This window comes from Rhineura floridana, chromosome 20 (assembly GCF_030035675.1).
Source record: "Rhineura floridana isolate rRhiFlo1 chromosome 20, rRhiFlo1.hap2, whole genome shotgun sequence".
NCBI classification, from domain to species: domain Eukaryota; kingdom Metazoa; phylum Chordata; class Lepidosauria; order Squamata; family Rhineuridae; genus Rhineura; species Rhineura floridana.
In genome coordinates this window covers 17,846,202-17,866,399 of record NC_084499.1, presented here as the reverse complement: position 1 = coordinate 17,866,399, position 20,198 = coordinate 17,846,202, and the positions used below count along the sequence as shown (strand labels likewise).

The 20,198-nt window shown below is 46.1% G+C and overlaps 2 protein-coding genes across 13 annotated transcripts in view; one reads left to right on the top strand and one right to left on the bottom strand.

The window, feature by feature from the left end:
• Positions 1-19,589, bottom strand: part of TTF1 (transcription termination factor 1) — a 28,309-nt gene extending 8,720 nt beyond the window's left edge. The window contains exons 1-8 of one of the 7 annotated variants that reach the window (XM_061604206.1): positions 18,048-19,586; positions 16,452-17,236; positions 9,082-9,923; positions 6,974-7,224; positions 5,367-5,552; positions 4,141-4,219; positions 1,760-1,890; positions 81-303 (exon numbers count right to left, since the gene is read on the bottom strand). In XM_061604206.1, coding sequence (XP_061460190.1) covers positions 81-303; positions 1,760-1,890; positions 4,141-4,219; positions 5,367-5,552; positions 6,974-7,224; positions 9,082-9,920 — 1,709 coding nt within the window. In that variant the 5' untranslated portion in view covers positions 9,921-9,923; positions 16,452-17,236; positions 18,048-19,586. The other 6 variants (XM_061604210.1, XM_061604203.1, XM_061604209.1 and 3 more) reach the window with 6 other exon arrangements.
• Positions 13,549-20,198, top strand: part of SETX (senataxin) — a 61,576-nt gene continuing 54,926 nt past the window's right edge. Inside the window, exon 1 of one of the 6 annotated variants that reach the window (XM_061604195.1) lies at positions 13,549-13,709. The gene's annotated coding sequence lies outside the window, so the exon portion shown is untranslated. The other 5 variants (XM_061604199.1, XM_061604196.1, XM_061604202.1 and 2 more) reach the window with 5 other exon arrangements.

Genomic DNA, 20,198 nt, shown 5'->3' with positions numbered 1-20,198 from the left:
CCTGAGCTGTGGACCTCCATAGTGTCCAGCGATGCTGAGAATTTGGGGTACAGCTTCCCAACCCCTGCATTAGGGCTCACCACTTCTGTTTGCACTGCCTCCAGTGCCGGGTCCCCACTTTGGCTTCGATCTCAATCCACGAAATGCCCTTGTAGAGATTTTCACGCAGGAGCATCAACGCTTGCTCCCCGTCTTCCGCCGTCAACGCAGAATCCAACCCTTTCACTTTAGACCGCAGCGTCTCCTCGACGGCTTGAATTAGTTTCTCCGTCTCTTCTTCACTCCAAGGGCCAGACTTGGGATCTGTATCCATAAAATAAACATACCAGATTTATATACCGCTTAATGGTAGAGAAATCTCTAAGTGGTTTACAAAAACACACACATTAAAAATCACCAATAGTTCAAAACGAGTAATTAAAAACACACATTTAAAACAACTTAAACAGCTACTAGCTAAACAAATTAAAACCGATCAACATCCATGTTTCTGGATGTGCCTAAACAAAAAAGTGTTCAGCAGGTACCGAATGGAATACAGTGAAGGCGCCTGCCTGGTGTCAAGAGGCAGGGAGTTCCAAAGAGCAGGTGCTGCCACACTAAAAGAACCATTTCTTACAAGTTATGTAATTTGTGATCAGCGCTGGACATTTTGCAGGCGCTTATGTCAGGAAGTCTCCTTTAAAGAAGCACTTGGCTGGCTACTGTCAGGAACAGGATCATGGAACAGAATCACAGACTCACATAATCATAGAGTTGGAAGGGGCCTATAAGCCATCGAGTCCAACCTCCTACTCAATGCATGAATCCAACTTAAAGCATACCCGGCTGTTGGCTGTCCAGCTGCCTCTTGAATGCCTGCAATGCTGGGAGAGCCCACTGCCTCCCTAGATCATTGGTTCCACTGTCGTACACTTAGGAAGTTTTTCCTGATGTTCAGACAAAATCTGGCTTCCTGTAACTTGAGCCCATTATTCCATGTCCGGCACTCTGGGACAATTGAGAAGAGATCCTGGCCCTCTGTGTGACAATCTTTCAAGTCCTTGAAGAGGGCTATCCTATCTCCCCTCAAGTCTAAATGTGCCCAGTTCTTTCAGTCTCTCTTCATAAGGCTTTATTTCCAGTCCCTGATCATCCTTTTTGACCGCCTCTGAACTTATTCAGTTTGTCTGCATCACCATACTTTGTGTCCACAACTGGACACAGTACTCAAGATGAGGCCTAACCGGTGCTGAATAGAAGGGAATTAATACTTCATGAGATTTCAAAACTATTCTTCTGTTAATGCAGCCTAAAATAGCATTTGCCCTTTTTGCAGCTGCATCACACTGTTGGCTCATATTCAACTTGTGATCAACAACAATCCCAAGATCCTTCTCATGCATAGTATTGCTGAGCCAAGTATCTCCCATCTTATAACTGTGCATTTGGTTTCTTTTTCTCTAGGTGTAGAGCTTTGCACTTATCCCTGTTAAATTTCATTTTGTTGTTTTCAGCCCAATGCTCCAGCCTATCAAAATCCCTTCAAAGGTCTTCCAGGATATTAAGCTATCCCTCCCAATTTTGTATCATCTGCAAATATGATAAGCATTCCCTGAGCCTCCTCTTCCAAGTCATTAATAAAAATGTTGAAGAGTACTGGGTCCAGGACTGAGCCCTGCAGGACCCCGCTCGTTAATGGCAAACTAGATAATTTGCTAAACTAGATAGTGACTGGGGAGATCTGACCAGGGGTGAGTGGGGAAGAGCATTAACGTACCACACTTTATCTGAGAATATTTTAATTGAACCGAGTGGCTGCTTCGATACATCAAGTCAGAGATCTTTTTCCAGTTGTTACCGTACATGGCTTGATACTTCTTGAGTTTCTTTTTCTCCACCTCGGAATACCTAGAGAGAGAGAGAGAGAGAGAGAGAGAGAGAGAGAGATTGCTTTTCTCATTAATCTAGAATCATAGAAAGGTAGAGTTGGAAGAGGCCTATAAGACCATCCAGTCCAACCCCCTGCCCACTGCAGGAATCCAGCTTAAAGCAGTCCCGACAGGTACCTCCCAATAACAATAATAAATCTTCTAAGACTGGTTTCTAAGATTCGTTTTTATGTTTATTTTCTGTTTTGGTTTTGTGTACACTGCTGAGAAACGTAAATACTTAAGCTGCATATAAATGTCTTAAATAAAATAAAATGATCCCATGGGCACCCTTTGGTAACTGAGCCATTTCAGGAGGAAATGGCTGAACCTAGAAGACAACCTCACCCCTTATATATACAACTGAACACTGAGCTCTGCAGAAGATGGCCTCCTGTAGATACTCTCTTACCAGGAGCTCCTTTAGCAGGGTGGCCCCCACCTGGTAAGTAACAGACAGGCGCCATCTCTACTGCCTTTTTGGCAAGTGCTGAAGATCTCCCTTTTTCAACAAGCCTTTTAAATGTCTGCATCTGTATTGCAATCTGAGGCTTTTTTAAATGGATGCTTTTACTGTGAAATCACTGCAAGCGATTTGTAAATGGACTCGCACAAAATAAAACTTTTTCATAGAATCCTACATCATCTGGTCCAGCCTGCTGCTCAATGCAGAGAATCCAAACTTGGTGCATCCCCAGCAGAGAGCTGTTCAGCTGCTGCTTGAAGACCTTCCAGCGAGGGAAAACACAACACTGCGTAGCTCGCCAGTTCCGCTATCACACTGCTCTGACTGTCAAAAAGGTCCCTCCCGTTGTTCAGCCAGTATCTCCCTTCCTGTAACTTAATCCCATTAGACCTGCCCTCTGGGGCTGCAGAAAAGGAGTCCTGTAGCTCAGTGGCACAGCAACTGCTTTGCGTGCAGAAGACCCCAAGTTCAATCTCCGGCAGCATTCCCCAGGTAGGGCTGGGAGGGATCCCCGCCTGAAATCCTGGAGAGCCGCTGTCAGTGGAGACAATTCTGAGGTAGGTGGACCAATGGTCTGACTCAGTGCAAGGCAACTTCCCGTGTTCCTGAGTCTTTGCCGTCTTACGCATGACAGCACTTCAGAGATTTGAAGAATGCTATCCTGGCCTACTGCACAGAGTCTTCTCTAGGCTAACCAGTCCCTTCCAATCTTTTGCTGACGGTTGGGAATAGGCCTGTAGCTCAGTGCTGGAGCACCTTTACTGCTTGCAGGAGGTCCCAGGTTCAAACCCTGGCACCATGTAACACTTCAGGTTGCTGGAATACCAGAGATGAGATGCAGACACGAGTTTTGCTTACAAAGAGATAAAGTTTGAGTTACTTACAGCACACAGCAAGTGCTCTCAATAAAAGTGAATCAGAGACACAGCCCTGCAGAAGCTGGTGTCACCCATACTGGGCACAAGAGACACTTTTATAGCATACAAGTTTACCAGCACAATGATGAGGTTACACAAATGACTGATTACTGCAAAGCATCAAGTCATCGCATCTCAACGTATTAGTCTATTGATCTTTGGGTTAACAAGGCACCTTCAAATAAGTATTAATGACTAGAAAAGGCTATATCATGCTACTAATTAGTGATGCAGATAGCCAAGGCGTCCTGGCACCTTTAAACCATCTCTTGGCAAGCTATGCGCTTACCTCACACTCGCCTCAAGCTTGTTAGAAGCAACTGATAAGACACCTGTGCTGCTAACAATATTTACATTGACTGTCCTCTGACCCATCCCTCTGCCAGAAACACTCACAAGCTGAATACCTAAGAAATGCTGAGGCCCTGAAGGGGAGATACAGACCTTCAGGCTAAAGCGGAGATCCATTCTACTTTGGCTATACATGTAACTAGATGGGCTACAAACCACCAGGTAGCGCTGGGAGGGACTCCTGCCTGAAACCCTGCAGAGCCGCTGCCAGTTAGTGTACACCACTGTTCTTCAACCTTGGGTCCCTAGATGCTGTGAGACTACAGTTCCTATCAACCCCAGCCTCTGAGCCAATGGCCAAGGATGATGGGAGTTGTAGTCCAGGAACGTCTGGGCACCCAAGGTTGAGGAACAATGGTGAGATGATACTGAGCTAGCTAGGCCAGGGACCTGACTCTGTATAAGGCAGCAATCGTACGATGACATCTCCTAGAGTGTCAGGCTGCTAATCAACCCTCCACCCGCAAACACAGAGAAGTCTGGCGGCTTTTCTTACCTCCCGTTATAATTCTGAGGATCAAATATTTTCCTTGCTCGGTAATATACAAGTCTCCAGGGCCGTGGAATTCCTTGAGCTTCGGGAGAAACAATGAAAATGCATTCAGATCTGCATTCTGTAATTAAGGGTGATTTTTTACAGGGCCTGTTAAGGAGCTAAGCTGATTATTGGTTTTGCTGTAATGGATGGAGTTAAAGTTGTTGTTACATTATTTTAACAGTGATTTTCCAGGCTGTAATTATTTATTCATTGCATTTTATATGCTGAGTAGGGATTTGAACCTGGATCTACCTCAGACGGACGTTACTAGAGGCGTGAATAAAGAAAACTAAGTATAACAATCAGAAAGCATGTGCAAAGATTTCCCTTTCAGAATAGATGCACCTGAGCTTTAGAAAACAGGAAGAACCTTTTCGTTCTCCTTCTGTGGAACGTTCTGTCCATGTTGAGAGATTGATTTTGGGGGGGTTTCTGCTAAATGGCAAAAAGATATGCTTAAGCCCTTTAAGGTTGATGAGCTTACATCTCCACCCATCATAGGAACGGAGGCGCTGCGGCTCTCTGGTATGGCCGATGATCAGAGGAGATGGAGGGGTTTAGTCCAGTAACATCTGGAGGGCCTCAGGCTATCGGTATATTTATAACTAGCAGGCTTGTTATCTGGCATAGCTCGAGAATTCTAAGAAAAAAAATCAGTGCAGTTTGGAATTCTGCGCAGTTCTGAAAGCCTTTGGAGAAGGGCCACTGCTCAGTGATAAAGCATCTATTTTGCACGCAGAAGGTCCCAAGTTCAACCCCTAGCATCTCCATGGAGGGTTGGGAGAAAGCCCCCATCTTGAAACCCTGCAAAGTTGCTGCAGGTCAGTGTAGACGATACTGACCGAGAAGGACCATTGGTCTGACTCGTTACAAGGCAGCTTCCTAAGTACCTATGGTTCAGTCCACCATATTGATCCAAGTTGCATCCAACAGTATCCAAACGTAAGACGAAAACCTGCTCCTCCAGCTCAGGAACCATCATGCAAAATTTGCTTACGGCATCTTAAGACGTGTCCAAATGCACTGAACACAGAAAACTTTACAAATACAGGTATGGGTTATGGTTTGACTGGAATAAAGTTGAGGGAATTTACTGTACATAGCTTCACAAATATACTAGAAAGGCAAATCCTTCCACAAGATCCCCCTCTTGCTATCAAGCAAAAAACAACCCGAACACTGACCAATCTTTGTACCAAACAAATTTTCAGATTTCAGCTTGTTGATGGCATCTTTCTCCTGGGGAAACCTGTGAGCAAACAGCAGTTTTTCTGCAGACTCTATTCCACTCTCCATCAAGAAGGCCTCAATGTTTCGCTCCAGCTGATCATTTTCCTTTTTTGAAAACTTCCCAAACTTCACTGAAATGCCTAAAACATTTAAAGGGGGAAAAACAGGAAAGTTAAAATGTCAAATTTTAGACCAGGCCTTTTAAGTGTTGTCACTCATGAAAAAAACCCATAAGCTGGACTTTGTGGCTTTCAGGGATGCGTGATGATGTCTAGGGCACAGATTACTTGTCTGCTCCCAACTCTTGTCTCTAAGATGTGTTTAAGAGAGCAAAAAGCAGCATAAAGGAGACTCCATACAATGAAACAAGAAAAAAAATGAGTTAAAACTATAAAAATCAGGATTCAATTAAAAAGCCTGCCAGAATAAAAAAAAAAAGTCTTCAGTAAGCACTGTAAGTTCAACAGGAAGGGGCCCCATCTAATTCAACTGGAAGTGAACTCCCAATAAATATGGACCCAAGATACTGAACGCACACAGCTCTTGGTGGATACAAGCTGTGCATGTGAGCCCCGGGGAGGATAAACAATGCCTTTTGATTTTCTGAACTGGATTCAATAACATGACACCCTTACCTTTCCCTGCTGCAAGCAACATCAAGAGGGCTATAGGTTCCCCATCTCAGCTATAGCACACACGGATCACATGTCTGTGTGTATATGTCTCTCTCTCTCTCTCTGTATATATATATGTATGTATTATGGGCAATGTACCATATCTCTCTCTATATCTCACTGGGGTGTGTGTGTGTGTGTGTCTAGGATATATTATAGGCTGCCCTTGCCGTATATCCATCCCACTCTGTCAGTGGTCCCCCGTGGCTCAGATGCACGGCTCTTAACGACTAGAAGCCATGAATCCAGTGTAGTGGGCCCAAGCCTGTAGAACTCCCAGCTGAGATTAGACAGGCACCCTCCTTGCTGAACTTCAGGCTCATGACAAAGCCCTTTTTGTTCCAGCAGACATTTTAAGTTAGTGCTCGGTTTCAGGATGCTTTTACTGTTTTCATTTTATGCATGGCTCATTTTTATGTACCCAGCCTAAAAATGTAAATGATTAAGCAGTTCATAATCATCTTAAATCACACATTACACGCTCGACGTATGTATCCCACCTTTCCTTCAAGGAGTTCAAGGTGGTGTACACGGTTTCCCCCCTCCTCCCGTGTTATCCTCAGAACAAGGTAGTGAGGATAGGTTAGGCTGAGAAATGGGGTAGCTGGCCCAGGGTCATCCAGTGAGCTTTACGGCTGAGAGGGGATTTGAACCCTGGCCTCCCAAGAAGTGAAAGAACACTCTGTTTTTTCCCTAAAGTGCATTCAACAGATGTGGTGTTCCCTCCCATTCTCTCCATATGAGAGCCTTGCTCTTTTCTTTGGGTGGGTTAATCCCCTTTACGTAATGCTTTGAAGACTACACAAACACACAGACACTGCTGGGCCGTTTGATTTACTGAAGAGCCCGACCAAGCAACAAGCATCCTCGCTTAGGGTCATACGTACCTTCTCTCTTAAAGTTTTTAAACCTGATCAGATCTCGACTAGCAAGCTGCTTGACCGCTGAAGTGCTCAGGCACCTGATGTGAGGAATGAACTCCTCCAGTTCCTGGGTGACAGAGTCCAGATCTTTCACATTAAGCTTAGAAGATTCCACAAACTCGTTGTCCACTAGGAAAAAGGTGCTGGAAGCAGAACTTTTGGTGGGAGACGACTCCTCTGCGTCTGAACAGGCAATAGTTGGGGGTTTCTGCAGCCTGTTGTGAGGGCACAATGTAAAGTGTGCAGAAGGTCAGCCCTGATAGTACTGGCATTTATCGGTATTATAAATTGCTTTGGGATGCAATTCTTAAATGAAATACATAATCACAATTCAGCCATGTGCTTAAAAAGCATCTGTTCATCCAGGCTTTCCCCAAGGGATGATACAGCTATGCCGACAAATTAATCTGATACGCAGGTTTGCGGCGTATTTTGTATCCACATTATGAATGCAATTTCACGGTAGTTTTTACACTATTTACTGCCATATTTGTACGCAGCCAAGATTGCGAACAAGTGTTTGCAAAAAATATTAAGTAAGAATGTGCTTTTTTAAAAAACAATTAAGGGTTCAAAGCCCCTGGTTCAAAACTCCCTTGAGCTCTTTGTTTTCAAATGTGTTGAAAATGAAATGGACTGCTGTGATGTTCCTATATTAATGTATATATGGTATGTGTTGTTTTAGAAGATACATGGTAAGTGGAGTGAAAGAGGAGGGGGAGTGAATGGGCAGTAGAATGCAAGATGATTGGCTGAGTTTTTAAAATGGCTGAATGTATAAAAGGAAGAGTGAGAGTGGAATCGGGGGGGGGGAGAAGAGAAAGAGTGGATTGCTTGGTGGGGTTTAGAGAGTTGTTTACCAGGAGGGAGGTGGAGTTCGGATTAGTATTGAGTAAAACCATATGCTTATGTGCCTTAAGAAGAAATCTTGTTAATCTTGTTAGCTTTGTTATCTGTAATAAATACTTAATTTGGTTTACCAAAGGCCTGATCCTTGGCTGGGGTTTCACAGACCAGAAGGGAGGGTAAGGTAATGACCAAGGCTGAAGGGGTACTGTAACAAATGGTGGCAGCGGTGAAGAGAATAACAATACCAGTATTCAGAGTCTCTGGGAATACTAGTATTGGGACGTTACTGGTGGTTGCCTAGCAGGGGGATCTGTTGAGATCTGTGCTAGAGCAGGGAGAGAAACCATAAGAGAGAGCGGTCCGGACTGGTGGAGTCCCTGGTGGTGCCTAGTGACAGGCAGTAGCCACGCGCAGGTAAGAACCTGACAGGGAGAGCCAGGGAAGGATGCATCACAACTGCCTTCAAGTCGGTCCCGACTTACGGCAACCCTACAAATAGGGTTTTCATGGTAAGCAGTATTCAGAGGTGGTTTACCATTGCCTTCCTCTGAGGCTGAGAGGGAGCGACTGGCCCAAGGTCACCCAGTGAGCTTCATGGCTGTGTGGGGATTCGAACCCTGGTCTCCCAGCACTTAACCACTAGACCACATTTAAAACTTGCTTTTCTGGCTAAAAGAAGCCAGGCCACCAGAAAAATGAGAGAATGCACCCATTGGGCACCTTCCATCATGCCTAAAGCCAGATCCAGCTGAGTCTCTCCCCCTCTCCCCCCCCCCCGGCTCTAGCTATCAACTGCCACCACGGGGGCCACCAACGGGAGAGAAAGCGGCAGCCCTCCTGTGATGCTTAGGATCCAGCTCCATGACCTGCTCAACTTTGTATGTAAGACCTAATGCCCAAGCCTGCCTTTTCCCTCACTTTCCTTTTGTGTCATGTGTTTAAGACTGTAAGCCTGAGGGCAGGAACTACAAGTGCCTTTTTCACCTGCAGAGGCTAAGGGAGGGAAGGTTCAACCTTCCTCATGCACAGACCTCTTTTGGTGCCTCTCTGAAACCCCGATCCTCCAGAGAGGCATACAAGAGGTCTGCTGCTATCCAGCCTAGTTTAGCCTTGAGAACGTGCTCGGAACCCTTTCAACGCTCGCAACGCAGCGCCCAAAACACCGAAGTAGCTATATTTTCCCTGTGTCTGCCTAGAAAGTCCTTCCAAGGTAAGGAGCTCACCTGTTATCGCCCACTGAACTGGACAATTTAAGTGGAGAGCCACACTGCTGCAGTACCTGCTCACGTTTTCCAACAGACTTGGTGGATCCTTCCACCATGAGCCCAACATTGGTAGCAATGGAATCATGGGCGCTGGGCGCTATTCTGCGCTTATGCAGCTTCTTTCGCGCAACAGGGCTGTTGAATTCCAACTCAACCACCTCCTGGGAAACGTTCAAATCCTGCGTTTGCGGTGCTGAGGGAGGAGAGGGTGCAAAGAAGTCTCTCTGTGTGCCCTCTGCATCACTGAGGTCAGCATCCCTGTGCCTGTTGGAAGCTCTGCTGGCCTCAACCTGCTCTGCTAGTAACAGTGCTTTTTTCTTCTTCTTCCAAAAGGGCGTGGATTCCAGTGCGCCCACATTGTCAAAGTCATCATCTTCAGGCTGGCTACCTGCCCTTTCTGGAGTCTCAGGGACATAGAGGTCACCACCACCCTCTTGTTCACAAGGCCGACATGTCTTCTTCTTCCTCTTCTTCTTCTTCTTCTTCTTCTTGCGGACGCAAGTGCCTGTTCCAGCCTCGCTATTAGACTCGCTCTCTGTAGTGACCCAAGGATTGTCTACCTGGGAGTCTGAAGGCTCTTTCCTGGCTTTCTTCTCCTTTGATTTCTTTCCAGGGACCTTGCTATTCTTTGTATCCTGACCCTCAATATGCCAAGAAAAAACGGAGGAATGATCGGATGAGAGAGGTGAACAAAGGCCTGCCTTCGCCTCTCTGTTAAAATTGCCGCTTTTCTTTTTCTTTGCCAAGCCAAAGAGGTGAAAGCCGTTTGAAGTCAATGCCTCTGCCCTGTTAAACATTTTCTGTAAAAGGGGGGGGGTGAGGGAGAGCGAGAGAGGGGGGGTAAAAACTCAAACATTGGACCCAGTTTTGTGGCACTTTAAAGACTAAGGCACGGTTCCCAAGCAGTGGCCCACAAGCCTCATTCAGGTGGCCGGTGAGTTAATGGGAGGCTAGATTTTATCCTCACAACAACCCTGGCCCACGGTCACCCAGTGAGCTTCAATGAGAACATAAGAAGAGCCTGCTGGAGTAGGACAGTGGCCCACACAGTCTACCCTCATGTTCTCACGGTGGCCAGTCATATGTCTACATGAAGCCCACAGGCAGGGCTGGAAGGCAAAAGCCCCCCCCCCACTGTTACTCATAATTCGTGTCAGCCCCCTTGCTGAATCAGGCCAATGGCCTATCTAGTCCAGCATCCTGTTCTCACAGTGGGTGTTGGGTAACTCTTTAGGCAGCTGAGAAAAGCGGGTCTAGTCCACAAAAGCTTCTGCTAGAACAGACGTAGCCAATGTGGTGCCCTCTAAAGCTTCATAGGAAGCTGCCTTATACCAAGTCAGATCACTGGTCTACCTTGCTCAGTACTGTCTACTAGGGATGGGATCCGCTTGCCACAGATTAGCCGCCAATCTGCCACCATGGAGGAGGCAGTGGCAGGAGAGGAGACCCCCCCCTGGGCCAAACGATGGAGCAGAGATCTTGACAACAGCCTCCCCAAGCAGGGCCAGACTGCGGAGGAGGATACAGGAAGAGGAAGCGCCACACTGAGGGGCAAGAGACAGGCTGCAGGCTGGAAGGGGTGAAAATTCCACAATCCTGACTGCAGGGGGTCAGAATTAAATGGATATTCACCCACCCCAGACCAGTCTGGCTCTATCTGGGGAAGCTGTTGCCAAAGCATCCACTCTGTCATTTGGCTTGGGGGGGGGGCTCCTCTCCTGCCTCCTCCTCCTCTGTGGTGGAAGGTGCATGTGTGTATAGTGGATCAGCAGCAAATTCATGGCAGCTGCGGATTACATCCCTATTGTCTACACTGACTAGTAGCTGAACCTCCAGCGTTTCAAACAGGGGACACTCTTAGCCCCACCTAGAGATGTTAGAGATTGAACCTGGGCTCTTCTGCATGTATAGCAGGTGCTGTACCAGTGAGATATGGCCTTTTCCAGGAAGTTGCAAGTCAGGCCATTGGTCCATCTAGCTCAGTATTGTCTACACTGACTGGCAGCAACACTCCAGGATTTCAGGCAGGGGTATTTCCCAATCCTACCGAAAGATGCCACTGATAACTGAACCTGGGACTTTCTTCATTCAAAGCAGAGGCTTGACCACTCAGCTACAGCCCCAGCCCTACCCTAATACCCCCATTAGCCCCAGCCAATGTGGCCAACAGCAAGGGATGACTGAAGCTAGCAGTCCAGCTCCCTGTACCAAGCATGGGCAATAAATGTAACAAACACATAACACATGTGAAAGCAATTTGGGCAGTTGAAAAGTACAGCCCAAAGTATAATAACGCTAATAATAATAATAATGCTAATAAATAAGACTAATAATGCTAACAAATAAGGCTTTTAATAATAATCTTTAAAATAACTTAAGTAATAAACTTATAATTATTGACTAATAAACAACGCTAATAACAGCCTTTAAGTAATATAATTTAAGTAACAAATAAGACATAATTATTACTAATAATACTAATAAGTCAACAACAACCTTGCCAGCTGCTAAAAACACCTACGAACCCCCCTCCCCAGGTCTTCCCACTAACCCTCCAAGCCCCTTCGTGGAGCACGTTTATCTTTATATATCTTTATCTTTTGCTCCCTTCCTGCACGTTCACCCCGCAGCAGCGCCAAAAACGGAACAACTCTCAACTCAAACATGCCACGGGCTTCGTTTCCGCTTCCTGTACGCTACTACAGCTTCCTGCTGGCAAAATGTATAGAGGAGAGGAGGCTAGAATGTTTAGAGTCGACGCACCCTGCCCAACTTCCGGGTTGCTTTTTTTTTTGCGGGGGGCGGGAGAGAAATAAGAGTCTCCATTTTGGGCTCCACTGTGTAGGTTAATGATGAGGTTGGAGTTGGTTGGCTTTTGAGGGAATAATTTAAGTACGGTGATCCTCCACCCCCCCCAAGGAGCTAACCCACCTCACAGGCTTGTTGTTGGGTCCGCCACTCCGAGCTCCCCAAGAGAAAGAGCAGGGTTGGAAACCACGTGGACCCACCTAAGAGGGCCAGGGTTCGTTTGAGCATATAAGCGCTATATTATAAGCTTTTGAATAATAATAATAATAATAATAGGCACATTTTGTTGTCATGTGCCTTCAAGTCGATTACGACTTATGGCGACCCTATGAATCAACGACCTCCAATAGCATCTGGCCTGGACCACCCTGTTCAGATCTGAGAATCAATTCATCTCTTGTTTGGCCTTCCTCTTTTTCTACTCCCTTCTGTTTTTCCCGGCATTATTATCTTTTCTAGTGAATCAGGTCTTCTCATGATGTGTCCAAAGTATGATAACCTCAGTTTCATCATTTTAGCTTCTAGTGATAGTTCTGGTTTAATTTGTTCTAACACCCAATTATTTGTATTTTTTGCGGTCCATGGTATGCGCAAAGCTCTCCTGCACCACCACATTTCAAATGAGTTGATTTTTCTCTTATCCACTTTTTTCCTGAGCTTGGAAAAGTTACTTTTTTGAACTACAACTCCCATCAGCCCAATCCAGTGGCCATGCTGGCTGGGGCTGATGGAGTTGTAGTTCAAAAAAGTAACTTTTCCAAGCTCTGCTTTTTTCACTGTCCAACTTTCACATCCATACACAGAGATCGGGAATATCATGGTCTGAATGATCATGACTTTTCTGAATTCTGAGTGATCCTGACAATAGAACTACTAGTGAAGAATTGATGCCTGAGCTTGCCTCTTTCCTCTTCCCTCCATGCTCATTTTTTCTTGTGTGTGGTGTTTTCTTTTTAGATTGTAAAGCCTGTGAAAAGAGACTGGCTTGTATTAATTGACTGTATGTCTGGGAACCTTTTGGCTGAAGAGTGGGGTACAAATACTCTTAAACAAATAAACAATTAAATACATTGAGAGCGCGTTTAAAGCATGCAGCTCCTCCCAAAGAATCATGGGAACTGTAGTTTAACAGAACTACAACTCCCAGCAGCACTCTTAACAAGCTACAGTTCCCAGGATTCTTTTGGGAGGGAGAAATATGCATTAAATGTGGGTGTGACCATTATATCTAATGTTAGTCCTCCTTAGAGTACACCCACTAAGAATGAAAGGCATGACTAAAATCCGGTCCGTTCATTGCAATAGGTCACTCTGAGTAAAACTCTCCACCCTTGTGAGTGGGTGGGTTGGAGGGCCTTTTCCTTTTCTTTTTTCCAGCTTCAACCATAGACTTAACGGAGGGGGGGCGTAAGGAGGGGCCATCATGGCGACTTCCGGTTAAAACCCCTTTTGGATTTTCTGCTTCTTTCCTAACTCTATGGTCGGAGCCGGAGGAGAGGCGGAGCTAGCGCGCGCAGGGGAGGTGTTGGGTGGGCCGGCCTTTTCCGTTGCATGGGGGCGGAGCCAGTCTGACCGGAAGTGCCGGGAGAGGCCGGGAGAGTGAGGAGGGAGGTGAGGAGGGAGAGTAGTTGCCCGGGTGTGTAGTGGGAGGGCTACGCCCGGCGCCCGCCTTGAGGCCAGGAAGGCGGGAGGAGCAGGGCGAGACGCGAAGAAGGCCGAGCCTGCGGGCACACCCATGGCAGCAGCTTGGCCCAGGAGGCTCCCGCCTAGAGGAGAAGGTGAGGGGCGACAAAGAGGCGGGGAAGGAGGATAAATCATTATTATTATTATTAGTGAGGGGAAGGGGAGCGCTTCTGTTCTCTCTACCCCATTAGAGGAGAAGGGGGGCAGCGAAGGGGAGGACAAAATGTTGTTGTTGTTATTATTATTATTAATGAGGGGAGGGGCGCTTCTACACTCTTCCCTCCCCGAGACACCTCACAACGTTTTCCTCTTCTCCCCCCTCTAAGGCAATCTAGAAAATGCCTTTGCCTTATCTCTCCCCGCATCCCACTCCACCCCACAGAAAGATCCCACATACTGTGTGTGTGTATATGACCCACAGGAGCCTTCCTCCTACCCCCCCCCCGGTATTTGTCTCTTCTGCTGTCCTAAAGTATACCCAGGAAGGGTCTGGCATGTATGTGACTCTTTTTTTTGCACGTGATAGAGGATCCCCATATAATTGGCTCATTCCCACCCACCCCTTTCCGACCCACACAGAGGGGCCCTCCATGCATTGGGCCCTTCTTCCCCCACAGCCATCCTCTTCTCTCCTCCCCTTATATTTGGGCTACTCTTTCTCTTCTATACACACATGGGCTTCAGTATGTTTGACTTTCCCTTTCCTGACCCACCTGGCGTGGAGGCTCCTCCATGCATTTACCTCATCCCAACCCACCCACAGCAGAGGACCCCCATGTATTTGCTTCCCTCCCTTTTTCACACGCAAACAGCAGAACTCCCCCCCAATAAATTTGGTTCTCCTTAATACATCTGAGAGAGCCCCCCCAAACTGTTTGATTTTTGTCTCTTGAACCCCCCCCCACAGGAATCAGCTCTCATGTATTTGATTCTTCCCCCTCAATACGTGTAGATGTAAATGAGAGAGCTCCTATGTATCTCACCCTTACAACATAATGCTTCAACCCACCATAGAAGTGGCCATATATATCTCCCTGCCCTCCCCCCCCCAGCAGCCCAGCATGTAATAATTTCCTTGGTGTTTTTCCCCCCATCCTACCCAAAATGGAGAGAAATGATAGAGCATCTGCACTGCATGCAGAAGGACCCTGGTTCAGTCCCCAGCATCTCCAGCTAGGGCTGAGAGTGTTCCTTACTGGAGAGTCACTGCTAGTCAGCGTAAAGAAAGCCAAGCAAGGTGGACCAGTGGGCCGACTTGGTAAAAGACAGCTTCCTGTGTGCCTTTCATACTGCAAAGCCTGAAAAGGGCAACCAAAGATTATCAGGAGCCACTCTAAGAGGAAAGGCTGACAGAACAATCCAACATATGAATCTTACAACACTGATTGCAAGTTACACACCACAAGGCAATATTGGTCATATCCTGTGACCACAGTAACAATTCAGTAGTTTAGTAACAAGCCACTAGCATTTGGGCTTCTTAAGTTTAAAAGAAAGGTAACTAAGGACAAGACATCACAGAGCAGTGGTTCTTAATCTTTTTTGGGTCTCAGACCCCTTTGAAAACCTGGTGAAAGCTATGGACCCCTTCCCCAGAAAAATGCACATAAACACACACACACACAACACTTGCATACGGATTATTTTACAGTGTTGGAACATGATTTTGTTTTGTTTTTTGTGTCTAGCTCACAGATAGATGCCCTAGGGGTCCACAGACCATAGGTTAAGAACCCATGTCATAGAGGTTTATTGAATTATGTATGGTGTGGAGAAAGATGTTTCTCTCACTTATAATTCCAGGATGTGCAGCTGTCAGATGAAATTGATTGTTTATATGCCACTTTTCTGCAGCAAGCTGTGCCTGAAGCAACTTGCAACAAACATTCAAAATAATAGTAGGGGAGAGATGCCAGTTTACAAACGGCAACCATAAATTCAAATAAGACAAAAACCAACAATTTAGCAAGTGTTTAGACCAGGTTATGGTCTTCCTGCACTCTAAGAAGGCTTAAGAGAACATGGCTTAAATACAGTTCAGAGGAGAGGAGTTCTGCGCCACAGCAATTATAATTCGTAGAACACTGCTAAATCAAAAGTCCATATAAGGAGTATCAACACTGGTTTTAATTTGTTTTAAAAAATGGTTTTAACGGTATGATGATTTTGTATTGGCCATCGGCCGCAATAAAATATATATATCATGATGTTAAGGAAGGCACCAGGTAGACCTTCCTGCAGAGTGTATTCCACAGTTGGGGAGCTAGAACTGGAAAGTCCCTAGGGATTTGTGATAAGGCACAGGACACTTCCCCAAAATATCTACCACCTGTTCAGAAACTTGCTTTTGTTAACATGCTACCTTTCTACAGTAAGCTGTACCTGAAGTAATTCTCAACAATCATTCAAAAGATGAAAATACAGTGCACTGGGTGGGGGAGAGAAGTCTGTCTACAAAACATAACAATTCAAATAGAGCAAAACCATTTAGCAAACATAGAATAAACTGAATATTACCAAAGAAATAATCTAATACACAGCAAAAAGAAAGCTGAAAGGCAATGGAGCTCTTGAGCAGCACTCCAAGTAACCTGACTTAAATATGGTTCAAAGGGGAGGAATTCTCTCACCAGACTAGATGGCTTTTAGCTAGCTCTTTTCTTTTCTCCAGAAGAGACCCACAGTATCTAAGAGGGAAATGCTGAGGAGAGCAATGACCATAATGTCTCTTCCATAGCCTCCTGGAAGTTCTAACTGCTTATGCAGGTCTTAATACACTCCAAGGAACCTAACAGAGCCTAACTTAAATACAGTTCAGAGGGGAGGGGTCCTCTCACCAGGCTAGATGATCTTCAGCTGGCTCCTTCTTTGCTCCTTCAGAGGAAACCCAGCAGCAGCAAAAAGGGAAATTTGGGAGAGGGCAGTGCTGGCAAGTCCTCTACCCCAGCCTCCTGGAAGTTCCAACTCCTGGTGCAAGTTTTCTTGCAAATTGGAGATTCAGGACAGACAAAATGCAATGCTGCTTCACCCAAAGCTTTAATTAATTTATGAAGCTGTCTGCCATGCAATGTGGTGATAGTCAGAGGCTTAGATGTCTTTAAAAAGGATTTAGGTAAGCATGTGGGTCTCTCAGTAGTGATTAGCCACAAGAACCAGCTGCTGGGAGCAACAACAGGTGAAGACCCGTGTGTTGACTTCTTGGATGAAAGGTTGGTCTATGAGAAGCAGGCTACTGGTCTGACCCAGCAGCACTTTCCATGTATTATTGTCCTCTACCAAGTGCAGAAACTGCTTGATATATTCTCGTTTCCAGCTGTCTTCTGGAAGCTATTGTTAATGTTCATACCCTGCTGTTTAGCTAAATTTAACTTCCAGAGCTGTTGGCAGGAGCTGAAATCTATCACAAAGATAAATTCCCAGGAGTATGTCTCGAGAACAAATGGTTCCACTTTACTCTGTGTTAATCAGACCTCATTGGGAATACTGTGTCTTAATTCTGGGAAATGCAGTTTAAGACGGATGTAGCCATAATGGAATGGGTTCAGAGGAGTGTCGCGGAAATAGTCAGGGATGTGGAAAACAAGTTGTTTGATGAAAGGTTGAAGGAACAGGTATGTTTGGCCTGGAGAAGAGAACACAGAGGAATGTAACAGTGTTATTCAAACAGAGCAATGGTGGGAAACCTTTTTGGCTCCACAGGCCAGATCTTTATCAGGATTGGTCTCATGGGCTGCCTACTTGTCAGTCACATGATGTCACAATGATGTCAGACAATTTGGCATTTTGAAGTTCAGAAGTTGGGACTTCAAAGCGCTTTGCTAAAATGGGGTATGTGTGGAACCCTTGTTTTAGCAGGGGTTTTCAATACAAACCCCTTCCAGATTCAGGAAAGGGTTTGCACTGAATCCTGCCAAACTGAGCTGGATTTAACCCCTTGCTCATCAGCTGATGAGGAGAATAAGGGGTCTCTCCTAACAGCTTTCAGGATCCTTTACAAACTACAGTTCCCAGGATGCTTGTGGGGTAGGGGAGACATGCCTGTTTAGAGTGGTATGATGCTGCTTTAAATGTATGGTGCAGATAGGGCCATACACTCCTCCTTAAGCCCACCATATTCATTTTAAAAATGTATGCCCTGTTTTTCAATCAAATCATTCCTAAAAGAGCTTATAGCAGATTAAAGCAATACAACAACAAAATAAAACAAACCTGTCCAGTGGCCAGACAACAGCAGAGGTCTCTCTGACCGGAAGGATAGGAAGGAAGCTCATTGCCAATGGCTGGGGGGGGGGCAAGTTGATCTTCCTTTTCCCATGCTATTCTCCCACCCACCCCCGGAAGTTGCCTTGTTTTATTTCTCTCCTTTTCTCTCCCCCGCCCCCGGTGAAAACAAGGCAAATTCTTGCAGTGCCTTTTAAAACGTGCAAACTTACTGTGGCAAGAGCCTGCTTCATCAAACACGGATGCATTGGATGCTGCCCTCCATTAACAGCCACTTCTCTTTTAAATGCACCTCTCATCCTGTCTTGAAACATCTCTCTTTAGCCTTGAAACATCCACACTTATCTCTCTTGTGCCACTCGCATAGCGTGGAAATGTCTCGTAACTCTTCTTCCGCCACAGAAGCTTTCCCGTTGCCTCCCGCTATCAGAGGCCTCGTTTGCAATCTTTTCTAAGTTCGAGTAATTTCCTTGCCCCCTGTTAATTATCGTGAGGCCTATCAACAGGCTTCCATACATTTTCAGCTTTGCTTATCCGCCAGCCAGCCGTGAGCTGTGGTTTTCCCCAGCCCCTCCCTCCTCCAAGTCCCGTGTGCTTGCCAGAGCCTTGGGAGGGGGTGAGTTGGGTCTTCTTTCACAGAAGCAATGCAAGAGTCTTGCAGCGAGGACACACTAGCATAATTTCATACACACCCGTAGAAGACTGGACACTGGTGGAGCTTGGCTTTAAGCTCAGTCGTTGAGCAGAACAGGTGCTCTCACCGCTGTGTTGCAGCCCTGGCCACACTGGTTGGGGCTGATGGGATTTGGAGTCCCAACAACATCCGGACGGCTCCATTTCTTCACCCTTGCCTTAGTATTAAGCCTGTATTTATTGTGGTGAGATTTCCTTCCCTGGAGCAGATGAGCCTTTTCCACAGGAAATGGTGGTAGTCTTGTGCAAGATTGTCTTCAACTCTCTGTTTTCGCACTTCTGCTATACTTGTTCTCTCTCCAAGACCTAAAAACTGATATTCCCTCTGGGAGGCTTCTGCATCCATAAGGAGATGGAATGCTATTAAGCATCTGATTTCTTGAACTGTGGGGGAGACTGAAGAGGAAAGTACGCTGCAAACATTGTCTGCAGTGTAGAAGGTGAACCCTGAAGGTGCTTTCAGGACAGCTTAGAGGTATCAAGGCCTGTGAAAAAAAACTGGAAAATATTTTTTTTGGGGGGAGGGAATGTTTTTCCTGTCTGTTATTTCCCAGTTGGAACAGTTGAAAAATAATGGACTGTGGAAGATTTTCTTTTAGAACAGTGAACAAAATGTTGAAGGCAAGGCTTTCATATATTGCTACTGGGCCTTTCCTGCCCCAAAATGGTATCTAAAAACTGTGCTAGGAAGACTTCAGTGGAAGGCTACGGACTGCATCAGGTCATAAGAATTTCTGTACGCCAAGCAGAACAGCAAAACTCTTCAATGGAGGAGTGGGGTGCATTTTTGTCCCCAGGGGACACTGCCTGTTTCCCACAAGAGGAGGAAGAAGAAGGGTTCAGAGCGGCCTTGGCTGCTGGACTTCTCTTCTTCTTGACCTTTGAGCACGAGCAGTTCCAGGATGTGGTGCGCAATACCGCAGACCTCAACCCTGTGGGGTAGATTAGGGTGAGAGACAGTGACTGGCCCAAGGTCACCCAGCGAGCTTCCTGGCTGAGAGGGGATTGGAATCCTAGTCTCCTCATGAAGGAGACCTGGGCTGACATAACTAAAATGGCTCAGCTCAGATTGTGGGTAACATCTTCCATGGAATTTTGGGATGCATCAGCACTTGGAAAAATCAAGGCCGCCTTAGTAGCTGCAGGTGCAGCTTGTTAGCGCTGAGGGGAGACAGCTGTGTTATCACTTAGTGCCTAGCGCTCAAGGCCACAGTGGACACTGTGTGTGGAGGCAGTAAATCTGCCCATCTGCGCTTGTGGTGAATTCCTGAAACTTTCCATCCCCAGAGAGCCCCAGATTGGTCATCTAGCTTCTTGGCTGTTGTTGTCCTCATAAATGATCTCACATTTACTTGGTGTGTGTTCATTGGGACCAGTGTGGCTCTAAATCCTGTAACTTGACCGCAAGACAAACAGCTACTGAATAGCTGAGTTTTGGACTGAGGCTCCAGACGTAGTGAGTGTGGCTTGTGGCTCTTGCTTCTTGGAATCCCTGGCACGTTTATTGGGGACTTTGGATTTCCTTTTGATCTACAGTGCACCCAGATAAGGGGTGGTGACAGTTCCCTGCAGGGTTAGTTTTGGTTTTATTCTAGTCCTGGTAAATTGGCAGCTGTCGAGTTACTTCCCAAAAACCTGTGGCAGGGATTTGGGGTTCTTTACAGTCATAA